Here is a 22710-nt window from a genome sequence, read left to right on the forward strand (position 1 = left end):
ATGTATACTACTCAGTAATGACATGATTACACTCTCTGCTTGTCATTACTTAGAGATTACTCAGTAATGACATGATTATATTTCAGCTTACACTAGTTACGATTAATGTATCATACTGTATGATATGCCACCAGAATCATTAGCAGTTGTTGTGAGCAAATTTGACATTGAGGCATCTGCACATGCTCTGACATATTCTTATCGAGGAGGATATCCACTCAGTTTATCCGTAGAACTGGTATAAGTCAATCATGCTCTGACCATATTATCATGCATGTAATAGACGGTCAGCGTCCCATTAGGTGTGGCCCTTAGATGATGTTTTGTAATAAAGGCAGTCACTTGCAGGTGTTATTTTGGACTTATCTTTACTTTAGGGGAAGTTCCACCAAAATTCTGGCAGAACTATCTCAATTTAGAACTTTAGCTATAATTTCATGTATATCATGGTTTCGTCGCACGAATTCAGATGATGGCTAGAATGCTTTGGATTCGGTACCTCCTAAATATCCGGTCGGAGTGTGTCACTCGATGCGCAAGAGACTACCCCACGAGCTCAACTACTCGGATTCTTATATGCTAGAGAGCCGACTAAGGATTCTAGGGTACGATCATGTGTGCCGGTTCTTGAGTTTGAGTTCTTACCGTCAAATCTCGTTGCTAGATTTGGGGCCAAATCACAATGATTTACTCCACATGACTAAATTCACGAGTGATAGGGTTTTAAGCATCGTGGTCACAAGCGTCAGGGTAATAAGCTCATATCATGGGCACCGCAAGCCCTATGGCAGGGTCAAGGGGAGCAATCTTGATATTGGGTTCTCATTGCTAGAGACCCAACATTGTTTCACGATATCAATATTGAATAATTTTATCTATCATGGAGAGAAATCTTGATATTGGATCCTCATTGCTAGAGACCCAATATTGTCTCACGATATCAATTTTGAATTATTTCATCTATTATGGAATATTGAAGTTTCACCTATTTCTTAATGGAACTTAGAAATGGTATACATTAAGGCATGTCTCGTAATGTTTTACAAAATAAGAAACACAAATAAAAATTTGCATTTTGTGATATCAGAGAACATGCCTTTTAGCTTAATCCGAGAATGCATTTTTTTGGAAAGAAACCAATGAAAAGTGTCTGATACCAAATCTAAAGAAAAAAAAAAATTCATTTAGTAGATATAAGTTTTAAGATGGTGGCAGTGGTAGTGATGGGTATGGTGGCTGTTTCGAGAGTGGAATTAAAGGTGGTTGGGGTGGTGGGAGGGGGAGGAGGCAATGGTGGTTGGAGTAATGGCGGCGAAGATGATGATGGTAGCGGAGGAGTGAAGGTTGCAATTGATGTTAGGAGGTGGTTAAGGTGGCAGTGACGTAGACAATGTGGAAGTGGTGGTGGCCATGGTAGTGGGGGTGGTGGTGATGTTGACATTGATAGTGGTTGGAGGTGGCAGGGGTCATAATGGTGGTTGAGAGGCGGTGGGGGCAATGGTAGCGAAGGTGGAGGAGGTGTTGGGTCACACATCTCGACCCGAGAATTCACGTGGATACCAAAATCAAGGCATGCTGTGTTAGACAAATAAGGAATATGGTTGGAGTCCTTGTGTAATTGTATATAATATTATTATTGGAAGAATAAGCCGTCCTATAGCCGTCAAGCCGTCCTACAGCCGTCCTACCTTGTCCTACCTACACACTAGCCGTCCTACAGCCGTCAAGCCGTCCTACAGCCGTCCTACCTTGTCCTACCTACACACTAGGACGGCTACCTTGTCCTCTACAGCCGTCCTACCTTGTCCTACCTACACACTAGGACGGCTACCTTGTCCTACCTACACATTTGTATCATGTATATATATCCTTGTAATCTTGTAGAGAAAAATTAATGAGAAAAAAAGCATTCTCTTCCATATTTTCCACAAAGCGTTCTCTTCCATATTTTCTACATGCTGGCCCACACTTGAAGAGCGACAAAGCCTAATGTGAACCTGATGTGTAAAAAGTACGAACAAATTTAAAGAAAAAAAAACCTAAAGTTAAATAAACTAAGAGTCTGCACTGTGGGATGAACCTTATTACAATGCATGTAGTGTTAAAGCATAGATAAAAGTGCAGCATAATTAAAGAATATTCACATCTTGGATATAATTGATATTTATACAAAATAACGGAAATTAACTTCCTACATTATCGGAAGTGGATTCCAAGTGTTTTACTCTACCATGCCTAATGACTTGAGTAAAATAAACTTAGCACTATATTCCTAAGGCATCTAAGTCCTTCCAGGAATATACAGGCACAATTTGCCTCGCATCCAATTTTTTAGCTATGCATCCAGAACTCCGACCAAGGGCTTACAATATGATTTTGAACTCCGAAAGATCAAACCGTTGAAGACAAGCAAGCAAGACTATTCGGAATTGGCTAGCTTCAGATCAACAAGAAGTTCGAAGGTTATTCCGATGCGCATTCCAGAGAAGTTAGTTTGGGAGGATTCACTCATGGTCCATTGGTAACTACCCATCTTTGAAGCGGTACGCACATTTTTTTGGGCCCGTGACACGTGGCGAGATGACGAGGTGAAGAAAATTCACATCTACTAGTTCTGCCACCTTCGTTGACATGTGTTCGTGCACAAGCAATGCATGCATCTACTTGTGTAGGGCATAGATGCCAGAAATATCGGAAAGATACCTTTGACATGTAAAATTTATCTTATAGCTAGCTCTAAACATCCCAGCAATTAGCCAAGAAAACTAAGAATAATTTCCATGAGTTCAGTTCAATGGATACCTTGTCATATACCTGACTAGGTCAGAAAAGAAGCTCCTCGAAGATTGCTCGGCATAGAAGCTCATTGCAGCATCCTCGTCAAGTTGGATGAGCCTTTCGTCAAGGATTTTAAAACCAGAATCCGAGTAGCATTCTTTATCTTATCAGTGTAGTTATCATACAACCCATCTGGCTTATTATTGCTATCTTCTCCTCCTCTGTAATTCCATCAGACTATACTTTTGGAAACATTATATAAAAGAGCCGTTAGATAATAAGGAACTAGTACACAGATACGTATAATGATACTATGCATAAATAAAAACCCTCCCAGGAACGTCTTTTAAATCAAATTAAAGACTGTCGGATCCAAACTTCTACATAGCTCAAGTTCTAAAGGTTAATGAAATACAATTGCTAAATCCTTACCCAGGAGACTAGCAAGCAGTCCTACTCGTTAAGCGATTTTGCTGGAAGTGCTTTTATTAGAAAAATGTCGAAATTTGTTTATAAAAAACTTGGAAAAAGTTTTGATATTTTATGTCAAACATTGCCACAACAAAAATAAATAAATTAAAACTGGCGTGATGGTAAAAAAAATATTTATTGACGAAGAATATGAAAGTTAAAGTTCACTCTTGTAAGAGTTCTCATATTCAACTTTTGTGTATGATAAGTTCAATATCTAATTATTATGACATGGCTAATACGAGGCTCTACTCAAATTGTTCACCCCTTACATAAATATACACAAGTTATATTGTACATATCAACTTTCATCATCGTGGCCGTGGGATCTCAAGTATAGGTTAGTTTTCTCAAGTAAGGTGTTAGCCTGAATTTCATAGATTTTCAATCGAAATAGTACAAAAAAGGATTGTTATTTTTAAAGTATTAATAACAATGCTTTTGAAATGGTTGGCCTATTTAGGTGCCAAGGATTAAACGAGACGATTCATAGAATTTAATGTATCTTGAAATAAAAAATTGATGTCAATTTCCAAGAAAGAATAAGTTTCATTTACGACTAATGCGTTTTCTACCTTCAACTTAAACACTATATGGGAAGTTGACATTCATTTGTTGCTTCAATACGTCTCGAGTCCGGTAAATCCAGTTATACGCACCAAACGAAGCCCAAAGGGAATACAACACAAATGATAGAGGAAATCCCGTTCCATATTAAAAAAAAACAACAGATGTTATATACAAACATAAGATTCTTGTGCCTTGCTCTTCGGTTCCTAGAAATACTATATCATTACATCATCCTGAAAATAGTTCGAAGCAACAATTGAAGCACTCAAAGCAAGCAAGGGCAGTGCAGATTTGTGTGAGAACAATTGCGCACTGGTTGTTCATGTGCGAACAAGTGCTAATGAAACACATGCAACAGACACGGTCGAGAACTCGGCTACAGCAGTTGGAAGCAGCCTTCACCAAGAGCTCTGTGGCATCAGCCGCCTTCTCTTCTTCGCTTCCCGGTGCTTTGTTCTGAGCTGTTGCAGTCAAGTTACCAAAGCCAATGCCCAGGTTTCCGAGGATTATCATCTTCTGGCTACTCGACTGCGTCTTCTTCCACTTGGTAATTTTGTTGTAGACCTACATGAAAGTTGGAAACAAAGAGATTACTTCTATTGTCTGTTGCTAAGCAATAAGAGTACTTCAATGCGAGCGTAAACTGGTTTATAGTGTTATCCAGGAACTCAGTTACCAATTTTGAGATTATTAGAAAACGAATAATGAATTCCAGCTTCAATAGATGGTGAGACTCGGGTAGGAGGTGGATTTAGATAGGGTGGAATAAGGTAACTTAAATAGCTTTAGCTTAGAAGGGTAACACATAATCTGCGTATCTTTCCAGCCTAAAAGAATTCATGACAACATTCTCTTCGGATTGCTAACGAGGAACTTGGGGGAACTGTTTATCGACCTAGAAAATTACAGGGTAGGGATTGGCTAGCTAACACGGGAAGAGCTGAAGATGCATACCTCTTGGATCATAACTGATTCCGGTGCTTTCTTCCCCTCATTAGTCTGCAGCAGTATCATGCAAGTGTACTCAGATGGAACCCCGGTTTGTTTGCTCAATTTAGAAACCTACAAGCAAAGCAGGTTGAACAATTGTAATGGATGTAAAAAGAAGTGCATAAATCAGAGCTTCTAACAACAAAATAATTAAGAAAATCGTCATATTTCTACCAACTCTGAAAAATATATGTACTCAATTCGGTGCAGTTGCAGAAGGGTATCCAACCACTCTTGCTTATCTATGATAAAAGGATTCATCAAAATCCAAAGCCAACAAACAAACCTTCTCTTCTAGCTCTTTACTTCCCGATAACCATGCATGAGCTGTAAGCATGTCAATATGCCTTCTTGCAAGCACCTGTTTCAGAAAAACAGGAAAAAATGAGTTCATTTGTTTGAAGAGAAAAAAAAGGTATAAGTTCATCAATACCAAGAGTATTGCAGGGAAGTAAGCATGGAGAGCAAATCATTGACGACTGATTCTACTTAATATTTTCAATTTCTTATAACGTTAAATTCATAAGAATCCATGTTTCAAGGCCCATACCCGATCAAGTGGAAAATCCTTAGATCTTTGCACTTTCAAGTCTAAGACAAAATTGCTCATATCAGCCAAGGTACCATGAACTTTAATGGAGTCGGGGAAGCTTCCCTCGTATCTGCCTGACACGATCAATGGACTTCCAGATGAAAGGTCTGGTATATGAGATGGACACATCTGCAAGGAGCAACAAAAAACACAGCATGCCGCTGTGCAGTTAGATATGGAGTGGGATTCTCTTCCCTCCTAATTGAATGGTCACGAGTAAGTCACGTCAACATCTTGTGTTGACTTCTTTATAGAGAGAGACAAATAGGAAAGTAAGGAGGGGAGGGAAGGGGAGGAAATTTGGAGGGGAGAGAATTCTACTCTGTTAGAAATTGGAATAGAAAACTTGTTAGAAGAAAAGGTTGTAATATACAAAGTCCTCCAAGCAAAATAGACTCGAATATCGTTAAACCTCAAGATACAAAATGGGACATAAAATTAAGCCCAAGATTAGCATACCTCAAGTGAATCAAGAGAGTCTAAGGCATCCACGGTTATATTGGCAAGAATCACCGACGATGCACTTGTAAATAATCTTTGCATTCTATATTCAATTGACCCTGCAACGAAAGAGTATATTTAAGTACATAGTAATAGCTTAATAAATGTAGGGAGGGAGAGAGAGAGAGAGAGAGAGAGAGAGTATGTGTGTGTGACTAAAAATTCCTTAGTTTTATACCATCATACAAGATTAGAACCATTACCAACACAAGCTTAGCACCATTACTAACAAAACAAATATTTATCGTATTTTGTATTGACAACCTTATATCTTGGTGATCAGTGATGAAATTACAGTAAAAAGAAAGAGGGAAGGAACTGACCTGAATCATAAGCAGCATCATAGTAACCCTTCCCAATTTGAGCTAGCATTTGCAGGAAGTAATGATTACAATATAAACCTGGCACGATATTTCAGAAAAATTAATTTACAAATTCTAGAAAGGAAGGGTAATATGATTGTCAATATTTAGAATACTTATCAAACTGAACGATCTTGATCCAAAAAAAGGAAACAAGTAAACGAACAACATCCTTACCTATGCCAAAAGTAGATATGCGAGGACAAATTGAACCTGCACTAGCATAACCTTTCATAAAATTGCAAATCTCCCTTTCATCTTCAACTGCCCCATCAGTAATGAGAAAGATGAAAGGAATTGAATCAACCGTTTTGGCCAACAACATCATAGCCTAAAACAAACCAGACAACAGGATACAAAGTCAGATACTCTTCAAGGGGTATGGATGTTGTTGAATGCTAGACGTGCAAACAACCAGTTATGGATCACATATAGCATGTACAAAGACGAAAAATGCAAAATCAAAGTATGGACAAACCTTTCCGTTTTTTCATTCCAAACAATTACAGATTATAGTTTTAACTCGATTAGACAGAAATCATTTTGAATATGCATGAATGGTCAGTGGTCACTAGGAGTGCGTGTTCAACAATTGGGATACCTGTCTGAGGGGAAGCAAGATATTTGTACCACCATTAGCAATAAGATTCGCGTCAACCCAGTTCTTAGCTTTTAGAATTGCTTTGTTTGTTGCCAACTCCATTGATGATGAGAATAAGTGAACCTCTCCATTAAAAGCTATTATGTTGAAACTATCTTCTTGGTTGAGTTTAGATAGTGATGCCAACAGTGCATTCTTTGCATTTTCAAGAGGGTCTCCCAGCATACTTCCACTCATATCAACAATAAATATAACTTGCTTCTTAAAAACCTATAAATTCAGCGATACAAAGTTAGATTTTTATTCCCGTTTTACAATATAGTTAGAATTACTATTGCAAAAGGCTATAAAAGTCTGTTTAAAAATAAAAATTGATTTGGGACGTTGGGCAAGAAATTTAGCCAAATGAAGGAAAATTCACCATCTAATACGAATAATAATGTGAATACAACCTCAACGCAACATTACATAAAGTTAGAATGAAATAGGTGTTAGGGCTAAACGAACCCTTCTAGTCTGGTTATTTCCGGGGATCAGATAGAAGCAGAACATCTCTCTATCATCAAAATCACTAAGTATTGGAGATTGCAAGAACACGCCGCCATACAAGTCATTTGTATGAACCTGTAAATACAGTTGCCAATCAAGATAATCAACACATGTATGATGATTGCTCCGTGACCATCATTTGCTCAAAAAACTTTCCCAGCTGATGCATATCATGAAATTCATTAATAACACAAGCAATGATTCAAAGCCTTACAGTGTATGAAAAACTAAAGGCCGCACTTGACCATGATTGCACCTCTGCTTCATACGAAAAACTCAATTTACCGCTTTGGTGCCTCTCATCCTGGAAAATCACAATTCAACATCACTTCACGTGTCTCCGAGGACTAACTTACTTGAACTTACGAAAAAATAGTTTACCTTAAGAGGATGGCTGGTACTTTTACATGAAACGTCTATGTTAGTACCAGCATTCACATTCAGGAAGATCTTCTCCCGTTTTGAAACATTCCTCCCAGCGGGATTGACATATGCCGGAAAACTAAAAGGTACACTGAGGGAGAAGTGGCCATCATGATACAACAATTTCTGAGACCATCTGATCTTGAATGAAAGTAAGGAGCCTCCATCAACCTGTGGGACTTTTAAAGTGTATGCCTCGCGTTTCAGAAAGTAACCATCTTTGCCCACTTTCTCCCCATTTGTTGAGTCCTCCGCCGCGATCAGTTGAGTCCGATATGATCTTCCGGCGGCTTCAGCCTCAACACCTAGAAGTGAACCCTGTTAGCCACATCATGTGTTTTCTTAAGAAATTAAAAATATATACTAAAAAACTTCAAATTACATATAATTATGGACAAATATTTAAAATAAAAAATAAAAAATTAATGAAGTCCTTCCAATTCCAATTTCAAGCCTTCAATTAACTTAATTTAGACTAATTACTAACACAAATTTCTTTCCTTCTTTTAACTGAGTCAGAAAAAAAAAAAACAAATTTCAATTGAAAAAAAGTTTCCAATTTCAAATAAACTTAGCAAAAATTTCTTTCGTTTGTTTTTACTGAACCAGAAATTCCAATGGTCAACATTAGTCAAAATTCCAACTACCTGGTCGCCCATCGGAACCGCCACACGACAGTCGCACCTCTTCGCGGAGGAAACACAATGCACGCGCCACGTGCCGCTCAGGGTAACAAACGCAGTGTCCAGATAAACCTCGATCTCCATAGCTATCCCGTGCATATGCAGAGGTATTAACGCCGGCGGTTGACACAGGCCGTGGACGTACGGCTGGTAGCTCGGAATGTCCGGATTTTCCACGATTTCCGGGTTGGTAACCACCGCGTACACCATCGGAGCCTCCGGCAAAAACGACTTCGACGACCTCGTCATCGCCAACGGATCGGGGACGGACTCCTTGCCGTAGAACACCCGCTTGGAGAGGCCAAGGCCGTACTCGACGCAGCTGGAAAACTCGGCGGCCATTTCGCCAGAGGAGATTGGGTTGCGGCGGCGATGGTGGTGTCCGTAGAGTTAGGGTGTGAGGTTTCTGAAGGTCATCTGAATAACGGAAGCTCGAAGCTTTTGGATTATGGCTTTTGAAGGGCAGTTAGAAAGAGAGTGAAGGCGAAGAGGAAACGAACAGTCACAGTGGAAGGGAAATTAACCTTTTTAATTAACTGTGGATTTAATGGAGCATTGAATGGTGAAAGAGCCAATTAATGGCTGACACGCTGGTACAAGTGGTGGTTATCTTCTGTAGCTGAACTTTCCACGACATAACGACAAGTCGGTGGGCCACAAGCAGCTACGATGCCGGGTGAATCCAGTGCGGCGAGGTAGAATTTTTTGGATATACTAACTGGTTACTAGTGGGGCCCGTTCCACGTAATAATTTGTCAATCGGACGTAATTTAGAGGTGATAAATCAATTTATTGAATTGTTAATGAATACATATTTAAATGTATTTAGTTTGATTTTATTTTATACCATCATAATAATTATTAATTAATCTCTATATTATAAAGATATCAAATTAAATGAATATGCCCATAGTCACCTCTACAAACACTCAACCACACAATTTTTGGACAAGAAATAAATTGTAAATGTCAGGTCCCCCCTGATAATTAATTTATTTTTAGTTTTCGTCTTCACTTTTTTTTCAAAACTGATGCAAAAATAACAAGTTTTATAAAATAGCACTCCAAGTTCAAATGGAAGAAATAAAAAAGCCTAAATTATTGGTTGTCCTGTTTTATTTAATTTGGAGTCCAATTGGAAGAAGAAAAAAATACCGCAATAATTGGTTGTCATGTCATATTTAATTGATTCACAGTTGTAAAATTTCGTTAGTGTGATACTCCCATTGCAACGTAAAAAAGTCGGAAGTATTGAGGTGACATATTTTTCTCAAGAATTTAGTGGTCTTAGCAAGGGCTTGCATGTATAAACCTGAAATAAAATGTTTATGCACAACAAAGTGCTAATTAGGGCTTATCTTGGGGTTTAATTTACTGATATTATTCTTCTCACCAAGGAAGAAAATATATATTGTACAAGGATGATTTACAAGGAAGGAAATATCAAATAACTATCCTAATTACATCCTAATTATAAGGACCCAAACATGTAACTAAACTAATTACAAAAGGTCAACTCTCCAACACTTCCCCTCAAGTTGGTGCATAAATGTCGTTCATGCCCAACTTGACGAGAAAGTTGTAGAACGCTTGACTCGCAACAACTTTAGTTAAGAGGTCTGCCAATTGATCCTATGACTTTACGAACGGGAATTGAATAATATTCCCATCCAACTTCTCCTTAATGAAGTGTCTGTCAACTTCCACATGTTTTGTGCGATCATGTTGGATTAGGATGTGTGAGATATCAATAGCTGCTTTATTGTCACAAAACAAATCCGAGGCCGACTATAAAGGACACCTGTGCTCAGCGAGTAACCTTCGAAGCCATAATAGTTCACATACTCCTTTTGCCATGCTCTTGTTTTATGCCTTTGCACTTGATAAAGCAACCACTTTCTGTTTCTTACTCCGCCAAGTCATTAAATTTCTTGCTACAAATGTAAAGTATCTAGATATGGACTATCGATCAGTGATGTTTCCTGCCCAATCTGCATTGATATAACCTTCTATCCAGCAATGATCATTATTGGAAAACATGATGCCTTTACCTGGGGAGGATTTTAGGTATCATAGGATGCATTCAACCGCACCCATATGTGTATGACTCGGATAATGCATAAACTGACTAACGACACTTGCTGCATATGCAATATCAGGTCTGGTGTGAGATAAATAAATTAACCTCCCAACTAACCTTTGATAACGATCTTTGTTAGTGAGAATTTGATCAAGGTGCGTGACAATATGGTGATTTTTGGACAATAGAGGTGTCAGCCGGTTTACAATCAAGCATTCCTATTTTGGCTAACAAGTCTAGAACATATTTTCGTTGAGATAGAAATAGGGGTGTGCTATTCACACACCCCTTTTTACTTCTCACACACCTCTTGTTAATTTCTGTTCGTTGATCTTCTTCATTTCATCCGATCTGACGGCCGAAAATTAGAAGGGTGTGTGAAAAGTAAAAAGGGTGTGTGGATATCACACCCCTATAAATGTACCCTGTTTAGATCGAGCTACTTCTATCTCCAAGAAATATTTCAATACACCAAGATCTTTCATCTCGAACTCGGTTGCTAGATAATCTTTTAGCCTTGAGATTTCCTCTTTATCATCACCTGTAACAATCATATCATCCACATAAATAATAAGTGCCGTCAATTTACCCATTCAACGTTTCAAGAAAAGCGTATGATCGGAATTGCTCTGCTTGAACCAATACTACCTCATAGTAGTCTAGAACTTACCAAACCATGCCCGAGGTAATTGTTTCAATCCATACAATGCTTTATTCAACTTTCACACCACTCTAGGTTGTGAAACCGATGCATAACCAGGTGGAATATCCATAGACAATTCTTCTTTAAGATTACCATGTAAGAAAGCATTTTTTACATCAAATTGTTGTAATGCCCAATCCAAGTTAGCCGCCAATGAAAGTAACACTCTTATCGTATTAATCTTTGCTACCAGGGCAAATGTTTCTGGATAATTAACACCATACGTCTGAATGTATCCTTTGGCCACCGATCGTGCTTTGTATCGTTCAATAGACCCATCATCTTTGTACTTAATGGTATACACCTATCAACATCCGACTCTCTTCCTCCATTGCCTTGGTCCATCGATTGTCAAATAATGCCTCCTTCAAGGAACTAGGTGTGTTATCATTGGATATTTGTTGTACAAACGCTTTGCCGGGTTCTGATAATTTATCTGATGACACATAGTTGGCAATGGGGTATTTAGAGCATTTCATTGTTTTCGGTGAGTACAGATTAGGTGACTTTCCCCGGATGTGCCTGAAAGCTAACTGATAAGTCGGAACATCGGATACATCAACAGGGATAGTAGAGCTTGCCTCAAAAATATTCTCAATAGTATGGTCATCTTGTGGTACTATATTTGGAAGTGAGGGGGAGTAATATTAGTAGAAGTCTCAAGATTGGCAAATGGAAGCACTATTGTCGTGGGTGAGGACAACACTGTTGTGCCTACCGCTGGTTCCGTGGGCAGCGATGCTGTTTCTGTTGGTTGGCCTGGTAGTGCAACCACTGCAGACTTGGCTAATAGTGGCAGCAGAAGATTAGTGGTAGCAGCCATGATCCCAACCTGCTAGTCATGCAGTGTCTCCCTTGAAGAGTAAGGTTGGAAGAAGCTGAAGAGTAATACATCTCGGACTCAGAAAAAGTAACATCCATGGTAGTATACATCTGATGGGAAATAGGGTGGTAACAACGGTACCCTTTATGATGTAATCCATATCCCATAAAAATACAACGGAGAGCACACATGTCAAGTTTCGTCCGTTGATTTTTATGTACATGAACAAATGCAACACATCCAAAAACTCATGGTGGGAACACCAAAACTGACGGTAAAGGCATGAAGTTAGTAAGAACTTGTAAAGGTGTAAGAAAATCCACTACTTTGGATGACATACAGTTGATAAGATAAGTGGTCGTCTGAAGAGCAACATCCCAAAAGGAGCGGGGAACATGTGCCCCAATCAAAAGTGAGCGAGCCATTTCTAAAAGATGGCGATTTTTGCGCTTAGCCACCCATTTTGTTGAAGAGTATGAGGACAAGTAGTCTCGTGGAGGATTCCGTGATTAGTTAAATAATGTGTAAAATCATTACTAACATATTCACCGCCATTATCAGAAAGCAAAATCCGGATTTTAGTAGAAAACTGTGTCTAAACCATGGTGTGGAATGTCTTAAAGGTCAAAAACACATCACTTTTATGCTTAAAGAAGGTATAACCATGTCATCCCTGTGCAATCATCTATGAAAGTAACAAACCACCAAATAACAGATGAAGTAATAATCGAAGATGGTCCCTAAACATCTGAGTGAACATGACCAAAAGGAATAACACTTTTATTAGAGTTCAACAGATAAGAAACACTTTTATCATAAGCTAAATCAGTGGGGTCGTAGGTCATATGGTCCGTGGCACTAGAGTCAATGATCCAACCAGACTGAGTATCATCATGATTCATATTAAAAGCATAACCACAGTAAGTACAACCACCGGCCGGGATAGGTGGTTTGGAACGAGGAGGGCGAGGGGCCACAGTGCGCTGTGATGCCGTTTTGGCAACGAAGAGCGAGCCCTGTGTTGGGCTCGGGGCAGTAGCCTGGGGTTACAGTCTTAGGCTCAGTGCATGTGGCTTCTGGGGAACGCGGGAATAAGGTGGAGCCACGACTCATGCTGCAAGCCGAGCCACCATCGTTGCCCACTTGGTAGCTGTCATTCGGTATTCATAACAGCATGTCGCATTCCTTCTTGGCGAACATAGACAAAGGTTTATTCGATGGAAGGAAGAGGCTTAGTTCGTAGAATATCACTACGAATTTTATCAAATATCTCATCCAATTTTGCAAGCAAAGTATACACACAATCCGTTTGAACAATTTTATTATAAATTTCAATATGAGTAACGCACTTCATCGGATTGGGTCGACAATAATCAATCTTTTGCCACAAAGACTGAAGATCACTATAGTATGTCTCCACATGTCATCCGTCTTGCCTCATTCAATAGGCCTTGCAAGTAAGATTGTAGACTTGAGATATATCGGAGCTGTCATAATATGTGTGAGCAACTGCGTCCTACACTTCTTTTGCCGCCAGTAGTCGAAGAAAATACCCAATCAAATTGGGTTCCATAAAATTGATGAGCCAACCCTTCATAATGGCATTCTCCGTACGCCATTTGGTGAAGGCCGGATCGTCGGTAGGTGGTTGGGGATTACTTCCAAACAAGTAGCCCAACTTGTCTTTTCCAGCAACGAACATCTCAACAATTTGAGACCAAACTCCATAATTGGCACCGTTGAGTTTGATGCCAATCGAAGTCGTAAAAGAATCATGATGAACAATTTGTGTAACAACTTGTGGTTGAGGTGGAGCATGATTCATGGTAAGGTCGGTTAGGGTAGTAGTGTTTAGAATAGGGGTAGGATCGGTTAGGATGAGGTTATTTCCACCGTGGAGTGGTGGCAGGTTCTCCATGGGAAGGCTGAGTTTGCTTGAGGGAACTCGCAGAGCAGAAACCCTAGGATCTCTGCTCTGATACCATGCTAATTATGGCTTATCTTGGGGTTTAATTTACTGATACTATTCTTCTCACCAAAGAGGAAAATATATATTGTACAAGGAAAGAAACATCAAATAACTATCCTAATTACATCTTGATTATAAGGACCGAAACAAGTAACTAAACTAATTACAAAAGATCAACTCTTTAACACAAAGCTTACAAAAGCATTTCCTTTAATAATTGAAATTGTTAAATATTAAGACGTAAAATCCGTGGAGATCGAACTCTTATTAAAGTATATAAACATTATTGCTTATGATCAGTAAAGCGCTATCTGCTGAAGATAATAATTTGTATGCAATGACAGCTGTGTTTAGATTTATTAGACCAAGCCAATTATTATTTCATTTTATATTGAAATTATTTACCAAAAAAAAAAAAATATATGATGATGGTTTGTTAGTGGGATTACGATAATAATTTGCTTTAACCCAACAAACTTGGCTTCAACTTTCTCAAAAGCTTCTTCCGATAAAAGAATATATTTCTTTATTATTAAATCGCACATCTAAATTTCATGAAACATGTGGTTAAGAAAATGCCACAAAAGTCGCACGATTAAACTATGGGAAGGACCACATCTTAGAATGTCACCTTCAAGTTTTCAACAATGATACTGTCTGGCCAAACGGCTAAATTAGGAGGATGGTCACTGATCATGTATCAACCGGACCACCGTCGTCTGCCCCATGGCCGGTGTTGGTGGCCCATCACTTGGAAATTTGTCCAACTTGCGGATTACTAGCAACTTTCTCACAATGATACCGTCCGGCCAAATTGCGATTAGAAGAGTGGTCACTAGTTATTTATGAAATGGGGCCGCCGTTGTTTGCCGTGTGGCCGGTGGTGGTGGCCCATCACTCGGAAATTTGCCTAACTTGCAGAGTACTAGCAACTTTTTCACAATAATACCATCCGACGATTAGAAAGGTGGTCACTAGTCATTTATGAAATAGGACCACCGTTATTTGACGTGTAGCCATTGGTGATGGCCCAATAGTGGAAATTTGCCAACCAAGAGAGTACTAATAACCTTCCCACTTATGCTTTTAATTTTCTTTTTCAATCAAATCATATCTTTGTAAAACAAATTGTAAATACCCCAACACATAATCTATATGTACTCATCTTACATTCTACAACTTCACACCTTGTTAGCACATAAAAAATGTTCCATAAAATATAATTATATAGGTGTAAATGGTAGTTTAATTAATATGAACAGTACATAGTAGCAGATGTATAAGTGTTGTACCCTAATATTTTTAATATAAAAATAATAAAATATTGAGGAATATAAAATATAGTCCCTTCACCATCGGAGATGAAACATTATAGAGTAGTTGTTTTTGGTTCGTTGCACTTTTGTTCTTATAGTTTTATTTTTTTAGCACTCTTTTTTCAACTCTTTTTATGCATATTAATCTAGAGATGAAAAATCAATTATTATTATTTGGTTTTTTAAGCTAAAATGGTCCCTGAGTTTGTCTACCATAAATCATTTTAGTCATTCAATGAAAAATCTTCATTAAAGAATGATTAAATGATAAAAATTTCCTAATTTTTGTCAAATCATTTTGGTCTATCGTTTATTAAATTGAGGATATTCTTGTTATTTTGATTCTTATTTAACATAATTTTTCACGAAATGGCCAAAATGATTGATGGTAGACAAATTCAGTGACCATTTCTATTGATTTCAAATCTGAGGTCATGAACCATTTTGACTAAAAAACTTTATTATTTTTTGGGTGAATTGGAATTTTCCTAACAAGTAACAACGTCCAAATGAGCATTGAACAACATCTGACATGTGTAGGTTTATAACCGGAAGAGATCCCTTCCAGATCTCCCCCACTAATCAATTAATCCGGGTTCTTGAAATATGATCCAACGGCTAAAAACAGAGAGCCATTTTAAAAGTTATAATAATTTTAGCCATTATATCAAATTTCAAACGTCCGAATTAATTGATTGGTGAACTTTGATGGGAGAGATCCGGAGAGGATCTCTTCCCGTTTATAATTGAGAAATTCTCCGGATCTCTCCCTGTTTATAATTGAGAAATTCATAAAAGTTATGTGGCATGCCACTTGAGATTGAGAACTGAGTGATACCTATTTCGAAGTCTACGTCTCCAGCGAGGTTTGGATTTTTGTGTAAATGTTGACTAAAGAGGAGACCCACCACAAGCGATGGATCCACTTAAAGCAACTACCTTTGTATAAACTTTGGCACTAAAGACAAGTAGATATTCGAGAGTCATTTTTTACTCTCATTTGATTGCTTGAAGATGACGTCTGAGGATTCTCTTTATGGAGATTTGGAGGATCAATCAATTGTGTTTGTTCATTTGTACATCGTACGATCAGTTTTTATTAGATACTATTTATATTTAATTTTAGAAGGTAGTCATAAGGTAACATGGCAATGAGGTTTCTCTTAAAAATAAAAAAAATAAAAAAACAAAAGGCAAAAAGTGGTTTGTCCGAAATTACTTAATACCCCCATTTTTTTCTTTTTTTCACATTTTTTTAGTTATGTATTAAAGGCTATAATTGTAATTTCATTGATTTTTGGTTGATAAAGTGAATTTTATTAATATGTAGTTTAGATAAACACCTATATATCATAAATCAAATCAATTAGAGAATTCTTTCCTTATTTTTCTTTTATTTCTACGTTCTCACTCATTTCTTATTTAATAAACATGTCCTAAGAGGAAACCTTTTTATTTGGACATGTGATTCAAGTATTTTCTTAAGCTTGCTGGTCCAAGTTTTAGCCCATCTTTACTTTCTGGGCTCAGCCCAATCATATGCGATACAAGTAACATTGAGATCCATCGCAAAACCCGCCCCATGCAACGCCGTCGTATGGCTCATCGAATTTCAACACTCAGCTAACTTGGGAAAAAAGCATTCATTGTTTCCTCCTCTAATTAAAATCCCTCGCGCTCGCAGTACGGCAGTAGCCATTACAGCCTGATACGCGAAGCAGGAGGAACCCTAAAAGCAGAGAGGAAGAAGAAGAAGAAGAAGCAGAAGCTCAGCATTTCGAAGTAGTTCAAGCATGAGTCGAGGAAGCGGAGGCGGATACGATCGCCACATCACGATTTTCTCACCCGAAGGTCGTCTCTTCCAAGTCGGTATGAGATAATCACCAATACCTCCTGTGCGATTTCTCCGATTTGAATCTTGGATAGTTCCTCTGATAGGGAATATTTGTGGGTTTTTGGTTTTTCAGGGTTTTATGGGTCACCGAGATCGAAACCCATTTAATTATTATTTTGTTTTAATGCTGAAATCTGGGGAGAAGAGGGGAGAAATTGAAGATTATGAATCTCATTCAATTTAGAAAGAGAAGGAAAAAAGATAGAAGCGAATGCTTAATTTGTTTGTATTGGGTTCTGGTCGGTGTGTAAATTTGCTAGCTCAACTTATACATCAGTCAAATGAAGTAGCTCAATTTGTATGGGTTTCGGTTTCTTGGAGTCACGAGCAGATAGTCGACTTAATTTCGATTATTGAACTTGATCCCTTTGTTGGATGCTTAGAAACCTGAGGAAAATAGGAGAATTACCAACTTAAATCTCACTATTTTATTGATTTTATGTGCTTGGGGTGTAACATTAAGATAAATTTTTATGTCATGTTGTCAATATTGCATAGCATATTAGGGATGTTGTGTTCTGAGTTTGGTTTTTTGATGATTGGATAGAGTATGCTTTTAAGGCTGTTAAGGCTGCTGGGATCACCTCAATTGGTGTCCGGGGAAAGGATTCCGTATGTGTTGTGACTCAGAAGAAAGTTCCGGTGAGTATTGTTGATTAATATAACTGAGTCTGTATTATACCATGATCTGAATTTCTGCGGGTTGGAAATACATCATGAAATTAATGCAGGACAAGCTTTTGGATCAGACAAGTGTCACACATCTTTTCCCCATCACAAAGTTCCTAGGGTTGCTGGCTACTGGCATGACAGGTTTCCTTTTTGCTTCTTCTTTGAAATTTATTGGAATCTCTAACTTGAACATTTGATTTTTGGGCGAAAGTTGGTTCTTTTGTAGTTCAAAAACTCACTTTTGGTTCATCCTCTTGACATGTAATTTTGTAGCTGATGCGAGGACCCTCGTTTCTCAAGCAAGGAATGAAGCAGCTGAGTTTCGTTTCAAATATGGATACGAGATGCCTGTGGATGTGTTGGCTAAATGGTAATCACCTTAAGTGTTTATACACTATTATGCTATACTATAATACAACTGAACTTTTAGCATGCAGTTTTTCAGTATTCCTATCTTGTATTATATTTTAAGTTAAAGAGTGTTTAGTTTTATCCATTTTATGTTTAGCACTTATTTAGGCTTTTTTTTTTTTTTTTTTTTTTTTTTTTTGCAAGTCTTGTTGAGTTTACCAGTTCAAGTAAGAATTGTTCACCCCTTCCTCTTACTTGGATATGTAGTGATGAACACCATAGTGGATGCCCTGGTCCCATTGAATCTACAGTTGCCGTAACTGATAGCTTATTATTTGGTTTACTTCATTACAAACTGTCTGTGTAGGGATGTATTTTAAATGCCTCCATCTCTCTCTCTCTCTCTCTCTCTCTCTCTCTCTCTCTCTCTCTCACACACACACACACACACACACACACACACATGTAAGTATGCAAGTGATACCCGCATTACTTAAAAATCTAGTTCCTTTTTCCTCAGAAAATATAAATTTTGGCCTTCAGATAAAAGAAATTATTGTGGTGCCGAGAATTCATGGTGAGGTGATGGCAATTGCATTTTCTGTTTAAGCTTAGAATTCAAGGGATTTTTGTCTTCTAGTCAAAAGATGGGGAATCATTTCCCTAGGTTAAAGTTTTTTGGTTTCAATGTCTAGGTATCCTCTTTTGGTTGGCATATGTGTTCACATTTGTTATCTCAAGGCAAGGATCTTAGGTTAAAATGCCCAAAAGCAAAGGTTTTTTCTCCCCAGCAGGGGGAAATCTACTCTAAAAGTACTCAAAGTCTTAGAGCAAGGACTGACACCAACTTGGACCTTTTTATTGATATCATTTGTATGACAGGATTGCAGACAAATCACAAATATATACTCAGCATGCTTATATGAGACCACTGGGAGTAGGTCAGTATTTAGTCCTTCCTATGGCAGTTAATAACCTTTTTGTCTTGCATAAAAGTACATCATGCAATAATGCATATTAATTGTTTCTCTTCCATCTTCCACCCTATATAACTTGATGAATTGCCTTTGCACTTCTACTGATGCTATCATTTGTCTACAATTTATGTTTGCTTTCGTAGTGGCTATGGTTTTGGGTATTGATGAAGAGCTCGGACCTCAGCTCTACAAGTGCGACCCAGCTGGCCATTATTTTGGTCACAAGGTAATGTGTTTCATTAGCTCCACAAATTTCATGTATGCAATATCAATGAATTTTTCATCAGAACCTCCACAAGTTTCAAGTATGCAGCAACCCCTATTTTGGTTCTAATTAACAGACACTCATGCAGTTTTTTTCCCTCTTTAGTGCATGCTTTTCCATTTATAGAAAGCACAAAGGTTAATTTGCACCACTGTAATATGTAGATAGTTTCAACAAAGAGTGAATAATGTATTATCTTGAGACATAAAACAATGTATTATCTTGAGACATCACTATTAGCTCTACTCTGCCATAGTTATATCTCTCTATTTTAGAGCATTGCCCTATGGTTCTAGTTCTCAACTGATCAACTATTATGCATCTTAGGCGACAAGTGCTGGATCGAAAGAGCAAGAGGCCATTAATTTCTTGGAGAAGAAAATGAAGAATGAACCTTCATTCTCTTATGACGAGACCGTGCAGGTAGACTTTTCTTATCATAATATATTGAACAGGGTGCATAAGATATTATATTGTTAGACTAAATTTATTCTGGAGATTTTGGTGGCTGTTAGCTATTGAACTATGATTATGTCATAGTTAACAAGAGTAGGAATGTCAATACTAATAATAATAATAATATTTTGGGTTCCTTCCTCTAACTTCGCATATTTGTTTCATTTTTAGACTTGTGTTTCTGCCCTGCAATCAGTTCTGCAAGAGGATTTCAAGGCCACTGAAATTGAGGTATTTGAAAACCCCCTTATAGTGTTCGAAATTTTACTGTTTTGTGATGGGAACCTTAAATGTATTGTTGACATACTGGTAACTTTCATTGCTCGTATGATGCTACAGTATATTCCCACGTAGGTTTTACCTTGTCCTGACATGGCACTCTATTGAGTTTTCACATTATATCACATAACTTTTACTAAGGCAATTTAGTTTGTTACTTTGGGATCGTAAGTGCTTTACTCCATAGGCCTCTAAAGATCCAAGCCAATTGTTTCCCTTCAGTCTTCAATTTTCCATAGGAGCCTAAGAGGGTCTGAAAATAATCTAGTTTTGCATCTCCTGTAGCAACCTGCTTCCAGTTGGGCATCGTATACCTTCGAAGTGTACTATCTACTACTCAGGAGTGTGTTCTGTTAATTATATTTCTTGGGTAAAAATTGTTATTGTGTGAGATCTCTCTGGAAAACTGCTTTGCAAAGTTACTTTCAATATCCTATGTTTAATGGTTTTGTATATCTTAATTTCTATCAATGTCACGCCCCTACATGCGTAAAAATTTGGGCATTATATGCCAAACCCTTTGGAACTAGGAATTTAATATATGGTAAATTTTGAGTATCGCGATGGTGATGGTATAATAATGCATTTGCAGCAGCAGTAACTTTTATCAAATAAAATGTATGTTAATTTTCCATTGCCATTTTCAGGTTGGAGTGGTGGTAAAGGAGAATCCAGTCTTCAGAGTACTGTCCACCGAAGAGATTGATGAGCACTTGACTGCTATAAGTGAGCGAGACTGAGTCCTGGCCTTAAGCCAATACTGCCCGGAGATGTTCGGTTTTGATAATGTGCTGCATATTTTCGTATCCCTTTCAGAATATCAGGTTAACTTAAAACATTAAAAGCGATTTGGCCGGGATGTTTACTCCGACGTCTGCAACTTTTTTTAGTTGAATTACTGTTGTATGATTGTCAAAATTCACTCTTTTATGATTTGTAGCCTTTTTTTTTTTCCAGAATTAGTTGTTGAGACTTCAAATTCCTGTTGGCCACTTTTCTTTGGACGGTGATAAGAGGGGAATAGGGTGTTACAAATTTACACCACCGCCAATCAGAAACCAATAGGAAATACAAGGTTTAATAACTTTCACTGTGGACGCCAAACCAAGTCCTCAAAGGGCTTGTTTTGGAAGTGTTTTGAAAATGATTAAAAGCGTTTTTGGTGAAAACGTTTTAAAAACTAATCCTTAATAAAAATCAAGTGGATTCCGGAAAAGCTTTTGAAGTGTATCATACAAGGAGTGTGTATTTGGTGTTTTATTTTAAAAGCACTTTTAGATGAGCCTTAACATTATAAACTTTGGAAAACGAACCTCAAGTCAATTTCTTCTTAATCCCCACCACGTGACCAGGCTAGTTGAAGGGCTCATTTGGAAGGAAACACTTTTGCTTGTATTGTTTTTGTTAGAAATGTTTTTATTATAAATATATTATTTTCCTACTAGCTCGATAGGCCATTGTTAGAGGGGCTGTACGATTGTGGCATGCCGAAGACTTCCATTCAATCATGATGACGTGCATAATTTTGAACAACATGATTGTGGTAGATGAGTACATTGAAATTGAAGAAGATTCCAACGAAGATGTCGATGACGACTAAGCAACACATGCAAGAGCTATGGCAAGAGATGTTGAATATCTCGCTACTACCACATATGAGACCCAACAAGATAGGGTCACATTGAGTGAGTATATGAGATGTTTAAATAGAATCCAAGCTCTTCAAGGTCATGACACACTCTGCAAGGATTTGGTTAAGCATATATGGCGCTGAGAAAGTGAACGTTGATGATGTTGGTGTATTACTGTGTTCTTGTGTTAAATTTAAGTGTGCTATTTTGTTATTTTATGTAATAATTTTAAGTGTATTATGTTGGTATATTCTAGTAATAAATTGAAGTGTCTTCTTGTGCAAAATCTTTTATCTAGTATGTTGTCAAAGTTATTAAATGCTGTTTGAATTATTGAAGACATCTATTGTACTTCAAAGTACAATAATTATTGAAGGCATCTAGATTAATAGAAACAATAATTAATAAGCCATAAATTTAATACACACAACAATTAATAAACTACATAAACTTCATACAAACGACAATTCATAAACCACATAAACTTAATACAATCGATAATTCATAAACTTAATAATGATATCCACCATATTGACTTGGTGGTGGTGGACTAGGGATATAGCCTTAAGATGCTTCATCATCTTGAAATATACTCCTTGTGGCATGCTTTCGCAAAATTTCCTTTTACTTATCTCGTAAGAATTTCTTTCTCTATGGAGTGTATTTGTTGAGGTCTTCCATCATGAAATTACATTCAAACCTTTCTTGCTCCCTATCCATTTCTTCCTTCATGGCCGAACACATTCGGGGCACTTCTTCTTGCTGAGAGCTATG

The 22710-nt window shown here is 37.7% G+C and overlaps 2 protein-coding genes across 3 annotated transcripts; one reads left to right on the forward strand and one right to left on the reverse strand.

Annotated features, from left to right (window-relative positions):
- Positions 1-3939: 3939 nt before the first annotated feature.
- LOC137739468 (uncharacterized) lies at positions 3940-9084 on the reverse strand. 2 transcript variants are annotated; one of them, XR_015966516.1, is made up of 12 exons: positions 8485-9084; positions 7796-8155; positions 7629-7718; positions 7373-7489; positions 6866-7135; positions 6442-6595; positions 6226-6303; positions 5861-5961; positions 5360-5530; positions 4984-5170; positions 4774-4881; positions 3940-4383 (listed from the first exon to the last, which is right to left on the reverse strand). XR_015966516.1 is itself a non-coding variant. In XM_068479042.2 (12 exons), the coding sequence occupies exons 1-12, from the start codon at positions 8860-8862 to the stop codon at positions 4048-4050; spliced, it is 2238 nt and encodes a 745-aa protein (XP_068335143.2). In that variant the 5' UTR covers positions 8863-9084; the 3' UTR covers positions 3940-4047. The 2 variants fall into 2 exon arrangements, 1 of the variants encoding a protein (XP_068335143.2); XM_068479042.2 differs by having other exon boundaries at positions 5096-5170.
- A 7957-nt stretch (positions 9085-17041) lies between these two features.
- On the forward strand, positions 17042-21264 carry LOC137739094 (proteasome subunit alpha type-6). Its single transcript, XM_068478582.2, has 9 exons — positions 17042-17280; positions 17853-17947; positions 18037-18118; positions 18251-18347; positions 19211-19269; positions 19449-19531; positions 19898-19993; positions 20198-20257; positions 20953-21264. The coding sequence occupies exons 1-9, from the start codon at positions 17205-17207 to the stop codon at positions 21043-21045; spliced, it is 741 nt and encodes a 246-aa protein (XP_068334683.2). The 5' UTR covers positions 17042-17204; the 3' UTR covers positions 21046-21264.
- Positions 21265-22710: the final 1446 nt, after the last annotated feature.

This window comes from Pyrus communis, chromosome 9 (assembly GCF_041283825.1).
Source record: "Pyrus communis isolate YQ-2024b chromosome 9, ASM4128382v1, whole genome shotgun sequence".
NCBI classification, from domain to species: Eukaryota; Viridiplantae; Streptophyta; class Magnoliopsida; order Rosales; family Rosaceae; genus Pyrus; species Pyrus communis.